The 22,523-nt window shown below is 32.9% G+C and overlaps 2 protein-coding genes across 5 annotated transcripts; one reads left to right on the forward strand and one right to left on the reverse strand.

The window, feature by feature from the left end:
• Positions 1–1,711: 1,711 nt before the first annotated feature.
• On the reverse strand, positions 1,712–4,948 carry LOC107003269 (protein NRT1/ PTR FAMILY 2.7-like). Its single transcript, XM_015201573.2, has 4 exons — positions 4,783–4,948; positions 4,476–4,693; positions 3,067–3,608; positions 1,712–2,749 (listed from the first exon to the last, which is right to left on the reverse strand). Exons 1-4 carry the CDS (start codon positions 4,862–4,864, stop codon positions 1,933–1,935), a joined length of 1,659 nt encoding a protein of 552 aa, XP_015057059.1. The 5' UTR covers positions 4,865–4,948; the 3' UTR covers positions 1,712–1,932.
• A 5,694-nt stretch (positions 4,949–10,642) lies between these two features.
• Positions 10,643–22,119, forward strand: LOC107004502 (general negative regulator of transcription subunit 4-like). Of its 4 annotated transcripts, none has more exons than XM_015202707.2 (14): positions 10,643–10,810; positions 11,297–11,395; positions 14,555–14,682; positions 14,787–14,931; positions 15,098–15,210; positions 16,934–17,017; positions 17,094–17,142; positions 17,260–17,351; positions 17,821–17,959; positions 18,290–18,369; positions 18,454–20,018; positions 20,165–20,272; positions 20,356–21,175; positions 21,533–22,119. In XM_015202707.2, exons 2-13 carry the CDS (start codon positions 11,303–11,305, stop codon positions 20,910–20,912), a joined length of 3,153 nt encoding a protein of 1,050 aa, XP_015058193.1. In that variant the 5' UTR covers positions 10,643–10,810; positions 11,297–11,302; the 3' UTR covers positions 20,913–21,175; positions 21,533–22,119. The 4 variants fall into 4 exon arrangements, with proteins under 4 accessions (XP_015058193.1, XP_015058194.1, XP_015058196.1 ...); XM_015202708.2 differs by having other exon boundaries at positions 10,644–10,810; positions 15,101–15,210; XM_015202710.2 differs by having other exon boundaries at positions 10,655–10,810; positions 15,101–15,210; positions 17,827–17,959.
• Positions 22,120–22,523: the final 404 nt, after the last annotated feature.

Genomic DNA, 22,523 nt, shown 5'->3' on the forward strand with positions numbered 1-22,523 from the left:
TAATTTAATTTTAAATAATTTCATTCGCCCAAAACAATTATGGTTCTTGTTGTATTTATTTCATTTTATGATAAGGATGGAGTCGATAATAGGAATCAATATAAAAGATACTATATTTATCTATGGATCAATAATGAAAACAATCAGCTATTATATATATTTATATGGTAAAGTCGATGAATAAATTGAGAATTTATGTTATATTCAATTTAAAAAGAATAGATAATTAGAAAAAATTAATTAGTGTTGATATAATGCGAGAAAAATAGATGGGATGTTTGTCAAACATGATGGTACTCAGAGCAATCGCGTGGATCAAATATTGATTTAATGACTTATTCAACAATTTGGACAGTAAAATTACCAATTTCTCAAAAACTAATTTATTGCAATAGTAAAAGTAAATATCTTAGGTTTAAAATGTCGTCTTTTTTTTTCATATTAAGATATAGCTTTTAGTTTCACAATTGACATATGTTAATAGGTGTTACTTAATGCATTATTTTAAAATAATAAAATATTAATCATTTGTTAGCAATACACTACCTTAGATATCTTGTTGTAAAAAAATTTATTGACAAATATGAATATTTGAGTATTTCAATTCAAAGATCTAAAAGATAAAGAAAAAAATTGTCAAGTTATATTCTCCCATAGTTGAAATGAAAATGGAAGGAAATAAGTTTCGTTTTTCATCCCAGTTTTTCGTAACACTTCAGGTTTACTTTTTTTGTTAGATCTCGACTTCTACGTTATGATCTTCTCAGTAATTTATATAGGAGCTATTTTTACATGAAGATCCTCTTAAATCGAAGATAAAAAGTACGAGATCATACATATTCAAGAAAAAAAATCATTAATAAATAAGAAGGTTATAAAAATTCTCCAAAATTTTACATGAAAACCCCTCAAATCATTTTAATTTTAAGAACCAAATCTTGAGTCTTCTGAACCACAAGATCACATAATAATATTTTTAAAACTGTCAATAATTTACGTCAAATTTAAATATTTTCCTAATATTTCTCAATTTTTTTATTTAAGTGGAAGCATCATAGGCTCAAGACTTTGCTTTCAAATATTCTCAGAATTTGCAGAGAAATGATTAATGTTTTTTTTTATCAGTGCGTTTTCAAATTGTTTTGCCCATTAATGATTAAAATCTCTGAATGCTTGCATTCAACGTTCCAGAGAAATCATAAAATACACTTGCAATCGCACTATGATTTTCTTTTTAAATAATCATACGCGTTTTCGAATCTATTTTACTTGTCATCTTTTTTTCTACGTATTTCGTAAAAAATATTAATTAAAAAGGTGATTTAATTATATCATCTTTATTTTTTTATTTGATTTCAATTTAATATTACTTTTCTTGTCACAATAATCTTAATTTAAATATATTAATTCAAATTCACGTAAGACTTACACTACAAAAGAAACGGTAAATTATATGGGAATTACTATAAAAATTCGTAAAAAAACTTATTTTCCTACAAAATTTCATATTAATCCTTAGAAAAATATCTATGTAATTTACAGTTTTCTTATAGTGTTAATAAGAAGGAAGGTTGTGATTCTTTAGAGAAACGGAAGTGATAAATTAAAGAAAATGAATATCGAATTTAACTCAACCCTATTTATCATCAAGTATTTTGTATATGTATAGAACTCAAGTAATATTACAAAAGCGTAGGCGATATATGCGTGGTAAAAAATTAAATTAAACAACTTAATAATTATAGAGCGGATTTTCAAACAACTCTCTGAAGAACAAGATAACAAGAATCACACCGAACAAATACACATACTTGCCATAGAGATTGAACATTTTTACATGTACAAAAAACAAGTATATATAACTCAAAACTTCAAGTCAATTAAAATTCTGAATTCGCTACTGCATACTCCATCGAGCCATGCTAGCTAGAATCACTTATAGGATGCACCATGATCAACCACTTTGTTCCCAACTTTTCTCTTGTAAAACCAAACACATAGTAAATAATACCCAAAATTCACCACTCCAACCATAGCAAACACCCAATAAAACTTGTCAATTCTCCCCTGATTTATGTCATTAGGTAACCAACTAGTCGTCCTTCGAACAAGATCAATCAGCGCGGTGCTCACATAAAATGAAATCGCGATGACTAACCATGTTAGGGCAGTTGAAACACTCTTCAACGACGTTGGAAATTCTTGATAGTACAATGATACTTGTCCTGGAAAATGAAATGCCTCACCTATCCCAATAAGAACTAAATGTGGCACGAGCCACAAGACAGAAATCCTGAATCCATCTCTATCTCTGACTTGACTTAGTCTTTTAGACTCTACTAAAGCTGCAACTCCCAAGCCAATAAAAGTAAGCACATGCCCGACTCCTATTCGCTTGAAAGGCGTAACATCTTGGCCAATCAATTTTTCCCACGCGGGGAAGAGAAATCTATCGAATATTGTTAGAAAAATCGAGGTGGTGATTAATACAATGACGGGGATTGAACCAGCTGGAATTTGAAAATGAGGTCCTAAATGTCTGTCCATGGCTAAGGCTTGAAGTACAGACAAACTAATTAGGACCGCGATTGGAGTCGAAAGAAATATGCTAGATGAACACAATGGCAGAGTTCTCATTAGACTTTTAAAGTCCTCTACTTCACTTACAGTACAGAGTCTCCATGGTTTCGCGATTGAGTCGTCTTGTTTAACATCTCCTTCACATTTTAACGCTGCACGATTCAAAAACCTGCATCACAAGTAAAGAGATCGATACATATTTATGTAAAAGTTTAATTTGAAAGGACCTGGCATTGACTCTATTCGCCTATTTTCCACCTCTGAAATAATAACAAAGAAAAAAACATAGGTCAAAAACTCAAATGAACTATTGTTCTCTCGTTAGTTTCACATTTCAACTATCAGTTGTTTCCTTTTTCTACCTGAACGATGGTCATAGTTCAGATAGGAAAAAGGAACAACCGGTAGTTAAAATATGAAACTACCGAAAAAGTAACAGTTCAAATGTGTTTTTGACTATTAACTCGAAAGATAAAGTGAACTCACCCAAAACTTGTTGAAGGTGCATTTGACATGGTTTGATCAACATTGGCATGTGGTCCATGATACCAATTACTCTCATCTATAATTGCAAGTTTCCTTTTGCTAATAGTTGCCACAATCACATGAACCAAACTAGTAAAAGGACTAACTTCAAGTTTAGCATAATGGTAAAATTTACTTCCACATAAGAAAACAACTAAACCAACAAAATTGACAGCTACACATACAAAATACCCAAATTTCCAGCTCACATTGTCTTCTATGTACACAATAACAGTTGCTCCAATAACTGTACCAATGTACATGGTGAAGAAGAACCAATTGAAGAACATGTTTTGATACTTTGAGTCGCGAAACTGGTTCGCGCCAATTGTTGCTATGTTGGTTCTCATTCCACCTAATCCGATGGAGGCTAACGCGATTCCTCCGTATAAGAAGGCAAATTGAAGTTTTGTTGGTGACATACAAATGCCTGAACCATTTGTACATAGTTGTTGAGGTCTCAATGTGTCAATTGTTGATGTTAAAGCTAAGAGAACTATGCCCTGTATGAGTTAAAAGTTAGATGATCACAACTAATTTCATGATGCATTATTAAGAAAAAAGGGCATTTTTGTAAAATTGGAGTTAATTTTACCGATAGTCATTCAACTTTCAGTTTATTGCACCAAAACTATAAATTCATTCTTTTTGTGATTAAAAAAATTGAACTATATCCATATATCATAGGAGAAAAAACAAGAAACTCCAAAAATTGATAAAATTCGATCCTTGAAAAAGGGCATTTTTTGTAAAATTAGAGTTAATTTTATTCGATAGTCATTCAACTTTCAGTATATTGCACCAAAACTATAAAATTATACTTTTTGTGACACAAAAGTAATTGAACCATGTCTATTTATATCATACGAAAAAGGGATAAATTGAGAGAAGCCTGATATACAAAACAATCCACGTTAGCTGGATAAATAAAAGGGCCGATAGGTGCACCTTCCTGTAGAGGAAAAAATGTACGAAAGAGGAATTGATCTCCTACAAGTAAATAACTCAAACACTCAATCAAGTGCACCGCTTAAACTAGTCAAGGACTACACTCAAAAGAGACATGATGTAAACAATTTATCCAAGTCGATCGATAAAAGGTCAAAAATATATAAAATGGAAATTGATCGCATAAACTAAATAACTCAATATTACAAAAAAAATTGTAAATTATATGAGGATTAGTATGAAAATTTGTAGGAAACTTGTTTTTCTGCAAATTTTCATATTAAATCCAAAAAAAATCTCTATATAATTTACACTTTTTCTTGTAGTGAACCAAGTGCACCACGCACTTAAAACAGACATTATGTAAACAGTTTATCCTAACGTAAATCGATAAAAGAAAATTTTGTGATCGAATTACATACCAGTAGAGAGATTAAACAAGAACTCCATACAACAGAGAAACAACCAAAGAATGAATCAGCAAGAATAGCAGCAACAACAGGAACAAAATTGACAGAGCCATTCATAATATTAGAAACTTGAGCTGCATCAATACTATTCATTCCAAATTCCTCTATTAAGTAGACTGTCAAATTATTCATCCAACCTGCTGCTGCTATGTTCAATCCCGCTGTCGTTGCTACAAATTTATTCAAACACATAATTAAGTAAAATGAAATAACTGTAACGTTTTCTCTAACAGATTAAACTTTTTGAGACGTTCGAGACCTATTATAAAAGGGAATGTAATCCATCCTCCTCGTTTTCCGTGTCCAGCTGAGCTTTTCAAGATTTGTGATTCTCCATCCATATTTTGAAGAAAAAAAAATGTGAGATGATTTTTTATAAATGCTCTGTTTCAGTTTATAGAGCTTTTATAGAAAGCTTGTAAGGTTTGTTTTTGTCATTTTTTTCACAAACAAATCTTTCCTTTTAAGCAATAAACCAAAAAAGAGTTTACTTATTCCGTACACTTTTACTTGTCTACTAAAATAAATAATTATTTTTATTTGTTTAATATAAGAAAATTAAAAAATAATTGGAGTGGCTTATCAGGTGTTACGGGATTTGGAACGCATTGATGTTGGGTTTTTAGTCCTTTTTTCCTTTTTATGTGGATAAATAAAAGTTTACGATTTTGGGTCTCTTTTTTTTCCTATGTGAATAAATTTAAACTCAATTTGAATTAGTTCACTTTTGTCTCATTAGGTGCATATGTAAGACTTTCTTTTAGGTCTTATTTTGAAGAATCGCATGAGTTTCATTAGCAGTCATATAAAGAGAAAAGTGAGAGGGTGCTGATTTTTTCACAAACCCTAGCAATCGATTTTCAAATTGTGATTCCCGCTTCATTCCTCAATTGAGCTGATTTTTGAACATCTTGTTCATTTCAACTTAATTTTTTATTAGAAAATGAGCGAGGTCGATTTGGAGTCATGTAGCTCCAGATTTTAGGTTCGTGAACGGTAGGTGTATTTTTGGTGATTTTGCTCCTTTTATTTCTTTAGCTTTTGGTGCTATCTTGTAATTGTGTTGATCATTGTTTAGCATTTTGTTGGTGGTCATTTTGGAAATGAAGCATACTTTGTAATTATAATTGATTATAGTGAAACTTTGACCTTGTAGTTTCTACTCTTTATAACGAAGAGATTTTCCGCGTTATATTTGATGTCTCGTGTGTTTGATTTATTTTAATTGCTTTGATTGATTTTACTTATACTTGCCTTTACCAACAATAGCGAAAGCTATTTATTGCTCTATAAAACCACCCACGTGTAGTTTGCTACTATTAATTTATATTCAATATTAAAATTATTATTTATTTATTAATTCTAAAGAAATGTGTTAAGTTAATATTAAATCGATAAAAATAAATGAAGTATAAATATAGAGTATAGGTAGCTAATAGAGGAAGTATTTTAACTACTTTGATTATTAAAAATATTTTAATTTCATTTGCCCAAAGTAATCATGATTCTTGTTGAAGGTACTTATTCATTTTCATTTCCTTGGTCCATCCTTAATAAAAATAATTGAAAAGGTGGAGACAGTGGAAGCAAATAATATATATAAAAAAATATATTTTAATATTATCTATTTATATAATATAATTTTTTAATAAAAACCGTCTATTTACACTTCTTGAATACATATAACTTCATCACTCGTTGGAGGAAGCCTTAGAACAAGTAGTTAAAAGTTTTGATTCGATAAATATATGTTTGAAATCACAAATACTAATCGTTTAAATATGCATATAAAAATATCAGTTATTAGAATTTTTTTATTAAGAATTATTTAATTTTAAATTGACCCTTTGAAGTTAAACTTATGAGTTTTAAATTCACATATTTATAAATTATAAATAATACGTACATATTTAATAAATTTTTAAAATAAATATAAAAATTTAAATTAAAAAAATTGAGTTTAATCAAATTCATGATCCAAAATACTATAGCTCAACCCTAGTTTTTTAGAATAGAATAGTGAATGCATGTGAAATGTTAGCAAAAAACATCACATCATAATGTTAAATAAGAACTTGCTAATATTTAAAGTCATTATTTTAAAATTCACAATTTTAAACTTCAACACACATTTTGAAGTTGATTGTTCAACACACATTTTGAAGTTGATTCACATTATCTAAGTGGGATAATGAATATCTCTAAATAGACTCAATTAATAGAGAAAAAGGGTAGGTGGGAGTATAGGAGGATGTAAAAGTTAGGTTACAAACTTAGTTAAATATTAAATTTAAAATTCAATTACTAATATTTAAAAGTTATTATTTTAAAATTTAGAATTATAAATGAAAATTTTGATTTTGTAGTAGGTGGAATGAAAATTAACATGAACTTCATCAACATTTTCTCTAATCAACTAGATATAATTAATGTTTTTCAATAAAAAATTTAGTAGAAATAATTCTTTTACCATATAAAAATAAAATTTACATACGTTCTATTATTTCTCGGATCCTATTTATAAAAATTTGATAATTGAGTGGAATCCACTAATCATTCATATATAGATAGTGGTGCAATATTATACTATTTGATGGAGTGTTATAATAATCTAAACTATTTTTGGTATTAGCATTTTTTTAAATAGTATATATTCACTTTGTAAGGCTAAGATTTATGTTCTCCTTTTGTGTGATTAGTGATTTTTGGTATATATACCAATTGAGATTACATTTGAAAGTGTGGTTAATAACAAAAGTTTCTAAATAATTTATGTCAGCTAAGAAGGGGAATAAAATTATGTGGAAAAATTAAAGAAAATCCTATGATTAACGTTGAATTATCTTTTCTTATCATCTTTCATCTATTTATCAAAAAAAAATTAAGATCTTTTTAAAAATGTTTAGATGGCTCCGTGAAAAGACGATATATAAATATTTTAGTGTAAAGATTGATAATAGTGGACTTGAAAGAGATATTGATAGGTCGAAGATGTATTCAGTTGAAGTGATAAGATAATATATGACATATTTACAGTTTATCGATGACATGACCTTAGATAAAAAGATATGAAGATCAAGAATTACGATAGATGATAAGTAGGTAGTGGAGCGTTGTATGACAATATATATTATAATTATTATTCTCCAACTATATATCTTATTCCTCAACTTACTTTTTCTCGGGTTATATGTTTTCAACATCAGATCTCGCTAATAAGTTTACATTAAATATATTATTGTTATTATATCCTCAATGAATTCGAGTCCGTAGAAGAAAATAAAATCCTCGATGAATTTATTTGCATTCAACCTAGGGAAAGAAATCCCATGATCTTACCAAATAACTTTTTTTTTCTTATTATCTTATCCTATTTATTTAATTATTTCATTTTGTACCTTTGTTTTTTTAAAAAATTAATTATGCTCTACGACTTTCACTATGCTTCCAGTTTGAGCAACAATGGAAAGATTAGTCTTTAATTGCTTTGATTAACCAGCTGGAAGATGCTCTAATTAGAGGATATTGAAAAATATTGCAAAGTTTTCATTGATTGTGGGTTCGAATCCATAACATGTGTAGAAAATATTTACGTCGTCGTTTCTTATCATTATACTGTTAAGAGTTCACAAGTTAATATACATATATATTTATTTAATTTTTTAATTCAAATACAGAATCTACGAAAAAGTTAATGAAACCCACGAACCCCATCTAACTCTGTCTCTGTGTGCAAGTAGATTCTTTTTCCCCAGATATAAGTTTATATTTCGTATAATAATATTTCACAAATTATATTTCTTATTCAGTTGTTTCTAAAGAAGTTATGTCCTGCTAGACATAAGTTTGAATTATTAAGGACAAAAACTAAAGACTAGCTCATTTAAAGAACAAATTATACAATTAAATACATTAACTACACGAGTTGAACTGAACTTGATAGATTAAAATGTTTTAAGTTAATAAACAAATGAGAAAAATAATTAACATGTATAACACTCATACTACTAGTTAAAATTATACATATATTAGTTAATTGTTGTGTATATATTAATTATGCACATGATCCCAAAAAACATATAAGAGAAACAGGTCATATTTTTGCTTTTAAGTCAAAGTTAAAGTTACTAGTCAACCAAAAGGAATGAAAGATGAAATTGAATTGACAAAACAAAGAAAAAAGAAAAAGATTATTGGCACTTGAATGGGTCATCAATTTGGGCCAAAGTAATGGACTATTTTGTGCTGGTTAGACTAAATGGGCTGTGTCCAAACTAAGCCCATATCCAACCCATTAAAATCTAAGTGGATTGGGCCGGTCAAACGGGTTTGGGCTTTGTACAAAAGTTGCCAACCCTAGTATAGAATAGTGCAGGATTGAAGTTATAGTGTGGAGTACATTCTTGTAAACTTCATGCATGTCGAGTCGGTCCACATGAACGATCCATGAGTCAACCTATATTCAAAGTCTAATATTATGGATATTGATGTTTTTATAGGTTTAACTCTTTATGATTCCGTATTCACTATGGGAACTTTGTTATCAATAGTGAAGTTTTGCATTGTCTTTTTTTTTGTTTCCTATTCGATGTTTGGATCCCACATTGAATTTCTGATTAAATTCGGATCACGCACTGCATGACTCATTCAGAAGTGACACTCTCAACAAAATTTTCTCTATACCAGGGGTCAAACCTGAGACCTTGATTAAGGGTGAGACACTTCCAGCAGTGCACCACAAACCAGGTTGGTCACCGTTTTTCATTTCTATGTATTACGCCATAACATGTACTTTTTCTAGTTGCGTTCATGCCCTTTGGAATTATTTGGTAGCTGGTAAGAGTTATGTATGTATTAATAAGTATCATGACACTTCCTCTTTGCTTAGTAGATTCATCCCTCATATAATGTTGAAGTGAAGATTAAATAACGTAATAAATCATATGATTACAAAGTATTATTATATATGTAGTTGAGTCTTAAGACTGAGCTTACCATGTGAAAATGAAATAAGAGAAATATCACATATATTGCATCGATCATTCACAAAACTTGTCTATTGCTTTTTCATGAATTATATATTCAAATTTTTATCATTATATTAATATTATTTTATAACAAAATGTATAATAAGAATTTCTATATACACGTGCAATACATATATCAAAAGACTAATAATAAAATCAATAAAAATAAATAAAGAAATTAAAAAGAGAGAACTAATCTCATACTTGATAAGTGGTAATCAAATAATTCATTTGTTAGTTTGGGTGCCACTTCATATATTTATCCTACTCGTTATATATACAATTATATACTTATATACATATATAGTAATATACATATTTATATTTATACACAGTTTTGATCGAAGTGTATAGGTTCCACAAGATCCTCTTCCTCCTTAGTAAATTGGTCTTAATTTAGAAATACGAGTTTGTGGTGCAATAATAGGATTGCTTCACCGTTAATCAGGTGTCTCACGTTTGAGTCTTGAGTATGAAGAAAATCCTATTGAGAGCGTTATCCACGAATGACTATGTAATATGTGATCCAAATTTAGTCGGAGGCCCAATGTTGACTCCGAATGAAAATCATAAAATAAATTTTAAAAAACCGCCTCTGATTCAAACTAAAATGAAGATTAAATGTAATAAAGAAGCAGTATAAGTAGACATAAGTAATTTAATTACAATCAAACTTATTAATAAATATAACACGTCAAATTTATAATAGACATAACGGCGTTACATCATAGGTTTAAATTTATTATAAAAAATTATTGATATATAATGATACTTCACAATAATATAACTTAGACTTTGCTTATCTTAACAATATAATAAATAATAATTTAGGGGTAATTTTTATAAATAAAAAGAATTTAATCAAACTTTTTTATGACTTTGTGAAATATTATTTTAGTTAGTAGGAAGTTTCCACTACATAACCCACACTATATCTCCGTCAATCAGACTCAACGCGAATAACTTTCAACCGTCCGATCAATTCCTTAATCACTTACGTGTCACTCATCCGTGCAAAGCCACTACTCCATAACTTTCGACCCGACCCGTTTTCCATACAAATAATTAGGTGACCCGAAATCCAATTACTCAAAAAATAGCGACCCTTTTTCACTCTCTCTCTCTCTCTCACATCAAAACTCCAAAAAGCAGCTCTGTGTGGTTCTCTCACTTTCTCTCTCTATCGTTGTATCATTGGCGTCTCATCCGTTTAGCGATTTTGCCCTTCTTTCTCCTCTTCTATTGATCCAGTTCATCACTGTAAGTCTATCATCAAACTCTAGTTCATTTGTGTATTTTTTGAGATTTTTTAATCAGATCTCTAATTGTTTTTAAGTTGATTTGTGTTTGCGATTTTGTTTTTTGGGGTTTTGGAGATATGGGTTTTTGATTTTGAATTATGGGTTGGTGTAAAGTTGGAATCTTTTTTGATTTTGAGGGAAAAAAGAGATTTTTTTGTGGGTTGGTGTGTTTGCATTGGATCGATGGGTTTGATTGATTGGAGAAATGAAGGAAATTGAAAAAAGTTTGATTTTTTTTGTGGGTATAAGGGTTTGACTTTGTTGGTAGTTGTTTTTAGTTTTGACTTTGATATATGTGTATTGTTTTTGGCTCTTTTGGATTTGGTTGAGGTGTTTGTATGTGAGGTGAATTTTTGTTTTGACTGACTTGAGGAATTTGTTTGCAAGTGAAGGGGTTGTGTGATTTGAATGGTTTTGTTTTGAATTAATATATTGGGTTTTGAAGGTAACCATGAGTGACCAAGGAGAAAAGACCTGTCCTCTCTGTGCCGAGGAGATGGATATGACAGATCAGCAGTTGAGGCCTTGCAAGTGTGGCTATCAGGTCTGTAAATCTTCAAGTTCTAGAATAATATTTGACTATGTTTTGCTTGAGTAAGTTGAAACCATTTTGTTTTAGTGAAACTGGGTCATTAGAAGACTAGTCATTGTTATTGGCATGTTGTTTCCATCAAGACATACTTATTAGAGGTGGAGTGGAGTTGCTTTGCTGGTATTCTGGTGATAGCTCTTTATTATTAGACATCTAGTTTTGTCTTGAAAGTGATAGGAGAGTGGAAATGTGTCTAGACCTTAAGCATATATTGCACTGTGCGGTTATTAATGGAACTGCAAAATTAAGAAAATTATTAAAAATTATTTGTGTAATCTAAGAAGAAAAACTAATACAACTCACAATTATATGGAGTAAAGGATTGGAAAGAACTGCCGTAGCAGCAGTAGTTTTGGTTAATGGAACTTCTTTTAGTGCCTGCACTGAAGTGTCTGCTAGGCAAGGTGAAATAATTTCTTTTGCACCTAGCTTCAGACCTTAAGTGCATCTCAAAGGAGTCCATGATAACAACTCTATCAGTAATTCTCTAAACATTTTTGTGAAATTCTCTTAATGGTTTTTGGAGCTCAGCCTTATAATATCACTTCTGAAAAAGTTCTTTTATGCAATCCTGGCTTTCTTTAATGAGGAATTGTATAAATCAACCTTGGGAGCTGCCTTGGAGGGTTTGAGAGGTAGGGGTGAAAAATGCATAAATGACGCAACAGGTTTCTACTGTGCATATGCTCTGCTAGGCTGATATTTTCATCTCTAGAGTACTTCTGCGTGTGAGTTTCATATTCATTCATCTCTTTTAGGTTTGTAATCCACGTGCTTTAGGTGGAAATTGTTGTGCATACCCACTCTCAATTGGGCAAGAGAGGTTGCTAGAGGGGGGTTTGGTGCCTGATAGAGTACTTGCTTGTCCTTATTTGAACTCTATTATGCATTTAATTTTTGAATACCTACTTAGATGTTCCTATTGGATATGTTTTTTTCTTGGGTAGTTTTTCTATGTAGAAACATCCGGTTTTTCAGTTTTCATTTCCTTTTATCTTGGGAGCCTAAATAAATGATAAGAATGCCTACAGCCCTCCTTCCAAGTTGTCTGGGTTTAATGTTTTCCTTTACATGGTAAGTTTTGGATTAATTACATAAAAGAACCTTGTCTATGTAAAAATTTAAACAAATCACGGACCTAACTGTTGTTTGACCTACTTTTTTTCTTATTTTAACCATAAAAAGGGCATCTTTCCCTATTTTATGAATAATTCAATGGTAAGCTTACCATTTTACTTCTATTGTGATATCTATTGTCACAAATGTTTATGGATTGTTTTGGATCACAAGTTTCACAAGTCTTTTTCTTTCTTAAATTTCACACTCAATCAAACAATTACATAAATTGTGATAGAGGGAATAGTAGCTTAAAAGCATGTGATAGTCTAGGCAAAAGGAAGCTATTCAATACAAGGAAGACCTATGCATAAGAGAAAAAAAATCATATCTGACTATTTCAAAAAAAAAGAAGAGAAAAATCATATCTGACTAGAACTTACAAAACAATTGTGTATCGCTACATAACATAAAGGTTGTCAACAGACAAAATATGAATGCTTAGGAATAACTGGTGTCTAGGGGTGTCAAAGAGAAGTTGGAAACTTGTAATAGTTTCTTGGGGAACCATAGTATAAACATCAATGAAGTTGCATCCAAGGGCATGGTGGTAGTCGATAAAACTGGAATCAAGACCATGGTACAGTTAGGTATTCAGCAAAAAAGATTAAGGGATTTCTGTCAGTTTGACTAAACCTTCAGGTTAAGTTACTAGGTTGTACCTGTACTAGTGGGAGGATGCAAATATTCAATCGGATAGTCTGCAAGCTAGTCAGGTACCACCTTTATTTTTAAAACCTACTATGCATTTGTTTTTTGCTTGGCTAAAGAACACAAATTTTGTGCAGGGATTGGTGGATACTTTTGATAACTTCAATCTAGCTGGTTGAATAGATTAGAAACTCAGTTTTTTTGAGGAAAATATCACATAACATTTTGTTCTTCTGATGGAATTTGAACCAACACCATCTTATATTTGGCTCATCCATTTGATTTTATCCCCAGGAGAAAAAGACTCTCATCCATTAACATTTGGGAAATTTGTGCCACTATGCATGTCTAGGCTACTTATTCACTTGTTAGGAGTATGACTCATTGTTTAACTCTTAGATCATTGAGATAAACTTGCAGCTATTGTGCCCAACGGTGGTGTATGTTGCCACCAGTTGTGTAACGGACATTTGGATTTCCCTTTAAAGCGCAAGCTAGGAAGACATTTTCTTCTCTATGCTAATGCTTCTGAGAGATATAGGCTTGCTTATAGTTGATGCATATGGTGTATTGTATCCTGGTACTGTTTGTATTTTCTTCGGCAGTGATGTAGAACTCTTTTTTTGGTAGAACTCTTTTTTTTTGGTGCAGAGAGTTGTAAGCTGAAGCTATATCTTAAATGATTCATATATGTTCTTTGTAGTATCAACTTATAGTTAAAATTTAAGGCGACTCAATTTTTTATTATTTTTTGATGAAGTGTGTTGGGCCACTCAATTAATGCCTGATAAGAGCAAGATAGCCACTCAATTAATCCCCCTAATTGGTGGTCATTCAACACAATTATGAGATTGAATAGCAGTCTCTTTTTCATCTTTTGATAACTAGATTGTTACAACAGTCTTCCTTTCTTTTGATAACCAGATTGTAACAACAGTCTCTTCATTTATGTACCATCTCAGATTACTCAAGCTTTGTGTTGTATAGATTATCTTGGATTAGTGTTACTATCCTAAAAAAAAAGAGATTATCTTGGATTTGCAGAGCATAATAATGATAGGAAATTGAAGAGGCTTAGCACCATTATCATGATACATTTTATTATTTGTTTACGTTAGATTATTCATAGTTTCCTTGTCTTCTTCATGTTCTAAGAGAAATAAAGAGAAGTATTCTTAACGCATTGAGTTTTGAATGAGCAACATAGTTATGGAGGGTATAAATACCGTTCAACATTGCAGGGTTAATATTGTCTGTCAACAATTTTGTTTAGAGCTTCTGACTTTTATATTAGTTTAACATAAAATAGATTTATGTTCACTTTTGGCACCTATTTCGCTGTAGGTATGCGTTTGGTGTTGGCATCACATAATGGAAATGGCTGAGAAGGATGAGACAGAAGGGCGATGTCCTGCATGCCGCAGTCCATATAATAAGGAAAAGATTGTTGGCACGGCAGCAAATTGTGAAAAGTAAAATATGAATTAATATTTTTGTTGTCAAGGACAAACTCCATTAACAGATTAGTAGGATCTATAATTTCTGCATTCTTCATAATTTCTTGGTCATCTAACAGGATGGTGAGCTCGGAGAAGAAATTGACATCTCGAAAGGGTAGAACTAAAACAGCTGATTCGAGAAAGCAACTTAGCAGTGTGCGCGTTGTTCAAAGGAATCTTGTCTACATTGTTGGTTTGCCTCTCAGTTTAGCTGATGAAGATGTACGTACACTTCAATTTTGGAATCTTTAATACCTCCCTTTAAGATATTCTTGGTTTCAGTTCATTTTAAACTTTTTACTTAGGGATGTCCTAGTCTTAGATGCTCGACACATCTCTCTTTATAAAAATGTTATCTAATAAACTGATAAAATTTATCCCCTCAAAGCAGCTTCTGCAGCGGAAAGAATATTTCGCTCAGTATGGGAAGGTTCTGAAGGTGTCTATGTCTCGAACAGCTGCTGGTGCCATTCAACAGTTCACAAATAATACATGCAGTGTGTAAGTATGCTTTTTGATTTAAATTCGTACTGGCTCTCAAGATGCTTCATGTAAAGTAGTAATATTAAGATGCTGTTTAAGTGCCATAGGAAAGAATAGTCAAGGCTTTCTAAGCCTCACAAACAAGCATTAATGGGTGCATGGAGTTGTTTTTGTTCCAAAACGTCTCTTAATTCTAGAAAAGCCTTTTCTTCGTCATAGGGTTATATATGAAGATGCTCATAGGGTTATATATGAAGATGCTCTTAACATGCTGTCCGAAAGAATTTTGCGAGGCTCATTTCACAAAAATAAATAAGCAATCTATGCCCTGAGTTGTGTTCTTTCAAAGGATGAATGTGTTGAGTTATCTGTGTTCAAAACGTGTTCCTAATTCTGGAAAACCCTTTCTACATCATTCTATGTGATTTCTTGTGTTAAAATTGTGTCCAATCATACGTCATGTTTATGACTACGATGATATTCATGTGTTTACCTCTGGGCTTAGGTCATGTAAGTTAATATACACATCTCTCTTCTGCTTCATAGGATTTATGGCAAGTATTTAGTGGTATAGTCTTGAAGAGTGTACTTCTCCTCCCTGGTATTTCGAAGGGATAAATGAGAAGATAATTTTGATTACCTTTTTCTTAAAAGAGATTTATTGTGTATGAGCTTTCGGTTTCCCCAACGCCCACTTCGTTGGATCCTCTTGTTGCGTGGTACTGTGCCAGCCTCCTGGCAATTCCTCAATTTAGCAAAGAGTACAATACAACCAGCTCCTTCCCCATACTTTCCTTTTTGATACTTGTACTTCAAAGTTCTTATTTCTCTCACTGAGAAGCTTGCAATAAGACATGTTTCAAGCAGTTACCCATGGAAGTATTCAACAATTTTTTTTTCACGATTTGCCTTTTTATGACTGTTGGATTTCATGATGTTTATTAGGAGTTGACATTTAGCTAGTGTTTGACCATAGATTCCCAAGTACTTTTAGGAAACCAGATTTGAGTGAAGTTTGGATTGAAGATTCAGAATGTGTTTGGCTATAGTTTTTGGAAACATATTTCACTTTTTTTTGAATAACATAAACCTGAGTTATACACAAAAGTTATAAAAAACTAGCAAAGATACCCATAAGCATGGCACAAAATTATCATTTTTATAATGAACTTAGATTATACATTATCCTAAAATATAACACGATATTCTAATAAAAACTACTAATTACACGATTCACTGGGTATGTTGTATACTAATAACACAAGTAACTTCTACAATTCGTCAAATTACAATTAGTATGAAGATTCAGTAGTGAAAAATAAATAGTAATGAAAGCACTAACTAGCTATGCTTTACTATAATCTTCCCACATCCTACAAACAATCTCTTCGCAGCGTGCATGCATTTCCTGATAAGATTACCAAAAAAAGGTAGATTGGAATCAGTTGGGGTCATTAATAGATGGGCTTTTTTATAAATATAAAAGTTTGGGGTAATTTTTAAAATTTAAAAAGATTTTGCCAAAAAATTGGCCCAAAACACAAATTTTTAGTTGATTTTGGAATTTGGTTTTTAAAATTCACTAAAAGTAGACAAATTCAATGGGCCAACCTGGTCCTTAAAATCCTCAAAAAGTGTTCTTTTTTTACATTCAAAAGAAAATCAGTTAGCTATTAAATTTATAAACAAAAAGTCCTTTATCTATTTAGCTATCTTTTTCTTACTTTTCTGCTGGGTACAGATATATTACCTATTCAAAGGAGGAGGAAGCAGTCCGTTGTATTCAGGCTGTACATGGATTTAATTTGGACGGTCGACCTCTAAGGTGTGTGTCTTATCTTTTATGATTTGCAGCGTAGGTCGTTATTTTTTAGTAATCATTTTTACTTTATTGCTGGCAGAGCGTGCTTTGGAACAACAAAATACTGTCATGCTTGGTTGAGGAGTGTGGTATGATTTCCAATTTACTTATATTTCCATCAGAACATTGATTAGGGGCCATCTTTTGTTTTTTCTGGAACCACAGTATATTTAATGTCTCTAAAGGAAGAGTTATCCTTTGTCCAGCCCTGCACCAATCCTGATTGTTTATACTTGCATGAGATTGGATCGCAAGAAGATAGCTTTACTAAGGATGAAGTAATATCGGCTTACACAAGGTACCGAGATTTATTTAGTTGGTGGTTTTATTTTTATTGTGGTATTTAAGACTTAAGAGCATGGTTTATGGAACCCGTCTCTTTAAAGTGTTCTAGAATTTTCTTCATTAGAATATCAAGTCCTTAAAGTTTAGGAGTATGACTGAGGAAAGAGCAACCATACTTTTGCATCTACTTGTCTCAATTTTATTTTTTGTAAAAACAGTTGGTGGTTAGCAAGTCAATGCTGCTACTAAAAAATCTAATAAACAGGTGCATTTCCAGGCTGTTGCAGGATATGCTTCAACTCTTACTCTGAACACTGATCAGTTGAAAGCAGTTTTTTTCAGTGGTCTTGTAATATGTTACTATTGTATATAGCTGTGTCTGAACCAGTGGGACAACCTTGTATTGTCACTCTTCGTGTTATCTGTTCGTTGTATATGGACATTCATTGGATAAATAATTAACTTACATAGTTATTTTAAAGGAGTAGGGTTCAACAAATTACTGGTGCCATTACTAGTATGCAACGGAGATCAGGGAGTGTTTTACCACCACCGGCAGACGATTACTGCAATAACAGCTCTGTTTCTGCAGGGAAACCTTTTAGTAAAACTGCTACAAATGTAAGATTTTCTCATTTGATTTTTTTTTGTTTTTTTCATGTCTTTTCATTTCCCCTTTCGCACTTCCTACCGTTTTGGGAAATAGGGAATGAAAAATCTCTATTTGGAGGTCGAATGGGGAAGTCAGCATCTCAAGAAGAGGGATATGAAGCTCTATTCTTATGATCTACCTCTCGACATTTCCTTACTTACGATTACATTATCGAAATTTTAGGTAGAAAATTGCTGAAGTCTTCACTTTTTTCAATTCTGACTGGAAATGATGCCAGAAGTGTGCCCGTCTTCCCATACTGAATATCTGAAATATTTATCTTGTCATATGCCTTGCAGAATTCAGCAACCAATGCGAGAGGCTCTCCACCAAATAGCAGCCCTGGTAGATCAGCTGCTCTTCCTGCTGGCGCTTTGTGGTATGCAATTAGGAGACTCACTGTTCTCAGTTATATATGGTTTTTAAAATTTCACAATACAATATATATTTTTATTTTTTCTAGGGGAACGCGTGCACTAAATAACCAACTGCCACTAGCCAGCGCAACAAGTTCTAATGGATTGCCGCCTGCCAGTGCACCAAGTTCTAATGGACTGCCGCCTGCCAGTGCACCAAGTTCTAATGGACTGCCACCTGCCAGTGCACCAAGTTCCAATGGATTGCCGGCTGCCAGTGCACCAAGTTCTAGTGGACCTTTTAAACAGAAGGCTGAAATATGTAGTCCACTTCCATGCTCCACAGTTGTTGCCAATAATAGTCAGGTCTTATTATTCCCTGCCGAAGCAGGAAAGAAAGCTATTCATAGCAAAGAAAGTGGCATTAGTCAAGAGAAACGTAAAATAGACATGTTAGAACCTGTTAAACAGTCTGTAGGAGCAGATGATGCAACCTATAGTTCTGAAAAACCCGATATCGCCATACGTCCTGCTTCTTCATTTATGAACAGTCAGTTAGATATCACCCCGTCTTTGAAGGACACAGATATACATTTGATCACATCATCCAGTGCTACAAATACCTTTGATCTTCCTTTGATGTCCAGTGGACCTAGTTTACCAAAAGATCCCTATGATGCCACAGATGTTGAGCAGAATGTATGCTCAGATTTTTCATCATTTAGCATTGATAAACAACAAAAGTCACATGCTACCTGTGAGAAATCAGGGGAGCTGTCGCCTTCTCAGACGAATGGGAAATCTGTGATTTCTGCAGATGGTGTATTTATCTCAAGAGAAACGTCTGATTTGGGACTGGAAACACAGGATCAAGGAATACAAGACACAACTCCTGAAATGGAGGATGATTTGCTATCTTTCAATGCACAGAGACATAGGGACCCTGAAGTAATTTTGGAGAAAAGCCACTCATCTAGTCCTTCCATCTCTTTACACTCTTCAGGGCAGCTCAAGGGTTATTCTTCGCAGTTTGCCAATGGGGTTGGACCTATTAGAGCCAACATGCAAACTTTTGATCAGAGAGCTGATTCAGTATTACAGCCTTCTAGTATTGGAGAACTTTCTAATGGATACCTTGAAAATCCATTCAGTTGTGCGGGTAAATATTTGGGAAGCACTGATGACACTTATTATTTGTCTAGCGAAAGTAAGAGGATGCACGTGAATAGGTTTGAAGGTGAAACTGCAACTGCGGATCATAGTTCTGCTGCAGATAGGGGAGAGAACAATATAATATCTAATATTTTGTCTATGGATTTCGATCCATGGAATGAGTCATTAGCCTCTCAGAACTTGGTTAAGTTGTTGGGAGAAACTGCTAAACAACAAGGGTCTAGAGTATCAAACTCAAGAAAAGTACAGAGCAGCAATCAATCAAGGTTCTCTTTTGCAAGGGAGGAAGAACCCATGAATGCATCAGCTGATTCTCGGCCATCTTTAAGTTACATTGACAGAAGTTATAGTCATCGCCCTCTTGATCAAGATTTTCAAAATAGCAGAAGTTATCAGCTTGATGGTTTTGGTACTCGCAATGGTTTCTCTCTATTTAATAATCAGGAATCTAATGGTTTTGCCGACAATTATTCTCACCTCTCCTCTAATAAGCAATCAGGTTAGTATATCACTTGTTCTTTTTAATTCTATCCCCCTTATCTGCCTGTTCCTTTTAGTGTTCCAGATTTAGTTTGAGTGCAACTATCCAGAAGGAACAGAAGGTTTGAAGTGCCTAACTTACTGATTTTCTGGTTAATTCTCCAGTGTCGAGATCTCAGATGACTGCGCCTCCAGGGTTTTCAGCACCAAATAGGGCCCCACCCCCAGGCTTTGCGTATGAGAAAATGGAACATAATTTTGCTTCTCTCTCTGGTCAGTAACTTTGAACTGTTGGTTTGATTTCTCTACGTTATTGGATGTAATCTTGGATGCATCTCAAATCAGTTATTTTGCAGGTACCCACATGCTTGATACCGCCTCCTTACTGCGCAATGAATATCCATCAATTGGCAATGTCAACAATGGGGACATTGAGTTTATGGATCCTGCAATTTTGGCAGTTGGTAAAGGCAGGGTTCAAAATGGCCTTAATGGCTCAAGTCTAGACATGTCTCCAAGTTTTCCTCCACAGCCAAGTGGTTTTGAGAATGAGGCAAGACTTCAGTTTCTCATGCAAAGATCTCTCTCTATGCATCAGAATCAGAGATACACTGATAATGGGGATAACTTTTTCAATGATGCTTATGGAATTTCTTCGAGGGTTGTGGAGCAAACTCTGGCCAACAATCTTTCCCCATTTTCACAACTCAATCTTCCCCAGGGTAGGAACTCTGTGATGTCAAATGGCCAGTGGGATGGCTGGAATGGGGTCCCAAGCGGAAATGACATGGGCATGGCTGAACTCCTCCGAAATGAAAGGCTGGGCTATAACAAGCTCTTTAATGGATACGAGGAACCAAAGTTCCGCATGTCCAATTCAGGCGAACTGTATAACAGAACATTCGGGATATAGATGTGCGTCTGGGATTTGTTCAGCTCGTTGAGCAGTTGTGGGAGAAACAGTGAATTAGAAAAATCATGTGTGAATAGCAGACGTGCTTGAGATGATCAAAAGATACAATGATGCTGAAATGGTGGTAATAACTCAAGGATAGCTGTGAGGGAATATGATCGATTTGCCTTTCTAGAAGGAATCTTGATCATGACTGTCTGAATACTGCTTTCTGATTGGTGAAGGATGAAATCCTCGAAAACAGGATGTCCATAAACCAACAGGTTAGTGTTTTTCAATCAGCTTCTCAATAGTATGCTTATCTGGAGGTTCTATATTTATATCGTAGCACAGGTAAATTCATAAAATAGAAGTTTCTTCTTTATCACAACAGAGACGCACATTGAGAAAACAATCAGTTTATGGAGTATTTGATTAAGAAGAAACCTTTCACAAATTTTACTACTAATAGCTGATATTATGCTTGAAATGATGCAACGACCTTGCTTTTAATTTAAGATACGCGTGGAGTCATTTTGTCTGAACTATTTGTTTTCCAAGTTTTACGAGTGATGTGATTCCTGTTCGACTACATCTTTGCGTTTGCATTAATGCCTGTTTGTTTATGATGACATTTTCAGGTGAAAGCTGCTGAGTTCTTCGGGGCTCCACAGTTGTTTAGACAGGAAACCTTGCGTGATTGAGTTGGCTGGCGACGTGGGAATGGAGAATCAGGTTGTCACACACATACATTACTTGGAGGCGTTGAGACACACACAGCTCACTTTTCTGAGCTTGCCTGCAATAATGCAAATAGTAAAAGCTGATACAAGTTATAGAAATATATACATCTGTTTATACCGAACTTTCTCCCAATTATTCTGGGAAAAAAAAGTGAAATTTCTGCGTTAGCGATGAACATCATGAACAAGATTAGTTGTGTTGTGTGTTGCCTGTTATCTTGTTTCTTGACTAAACTGGGTGCGATAGAACGATGGTGTGCTTCTTCTGATTATCTTCATTGTGTGCAAGTAGAGCTGTCAAAATGGGCTTGACCCGTCTCAAATACAATCTGTAGTACACTAAAAGAAAGACTGTAATTCCTTAATTTGCTATCAAACAAACCATGGCATGATAGGATTATACATGAAATTTTATCCTTTTATTTTGTGGGGCCAAAGACATTTGTTCTCTCAATGAGAAAAAATAAAAGTACTCTTATTTTGTACCTTAAGATGTGGAAACTATTAAGAAACAGTGGAATAATGGAAAACAGATGGCTTTACTATTAACAAATAGTAGATGTCTTCATCTTCACTTGTTCTTTAGGACATTCTATGGCTAATTTTTTGGTCTCCTTAAAGGCCATTCTTTAAAAGTCTAACACCCCACCACCCCATTTTAAATTAGGATTAATAAGTGATAATATTAATTAATCTATTCTTTTTTATGTTTAAGAGTTAACTTGATTCGTATAATCTACAAGTAAGTAAAAGATGTTGAGAGAAGTTTATATAGTATTAGATTGCGAGAGATGTAAATACGCGATATGGATAGTGAGGGTTTATATAGTTTGATTTTTTGTTTATTTGGGATTGGGATATAATATTTAGTTGTAGTTGCTAATTTTAT

The sequence above is a fragment of the Solanum pennellii genome, chromosome 11 (assembly GCF_001406875.1).
Source record: "Solanum pennellii chromosome 11, SPENNV200".
NCBI classification, from domain to species: domain Eukaryota; kingdom Viridiplantae; phylum Streptophyta; class Magnoliopsida; order Solanales; family Solanaceae; genus Solanum; species Solanum pennellii.

What these genes read in the sequence shown, in the direction of transcription:
- LOC107004502 (XM_015202707.2), top strand. Translation starts at nt 11,303, where the DNA reads ATGAGTGACCAAGGAGAAAAGACCTGTCCTCTCTGTGCCGAGGAGATG. An exon ending in ATGCTTGGTTGAGGAGTGTG is followed by an intron (nt 17,143 to 17,259) that starts GTATGATTTCCA and finishes TCCTTTGTCCAG; the next exon opens with CCCTGCACCAATCCTGATTG. An exon ending in CTTCCTGCTGGCGCTTTGTG is followed by an intron (nt 18,370 to 18,453) that starts GTATGCAATTAG and finishes TATTTTTTCTAG; the next exon opens with GGGAACGCGTGCACTAAATA.
- LOC107003269 (XM_015201573.2), bottom strand. Translation starts at nt 4,864, where the DNA reads ATGGATGGAGAATCACAAATCTTGAAAAGCTCAGCTGGACACGGAAAA. An exon ending in CTTGTTTAATCTCTCTACTG is followed by an intron (nt 3,609 to 4,475) that starts GTATGTAATTCG and finishes TAACTCATACAG; the next exon opens with GGCATAGTTCTCTTAGCTTT. An exon ending in GCACCTTCAACAAGTTTTGG is followed by an intron (nt 2,750 to 3,066) that starts GTGAGTTCACTT and finishes CTTGTGATGCAG; the next exon opens with GTTTTTGAATCGTGCAGCGT.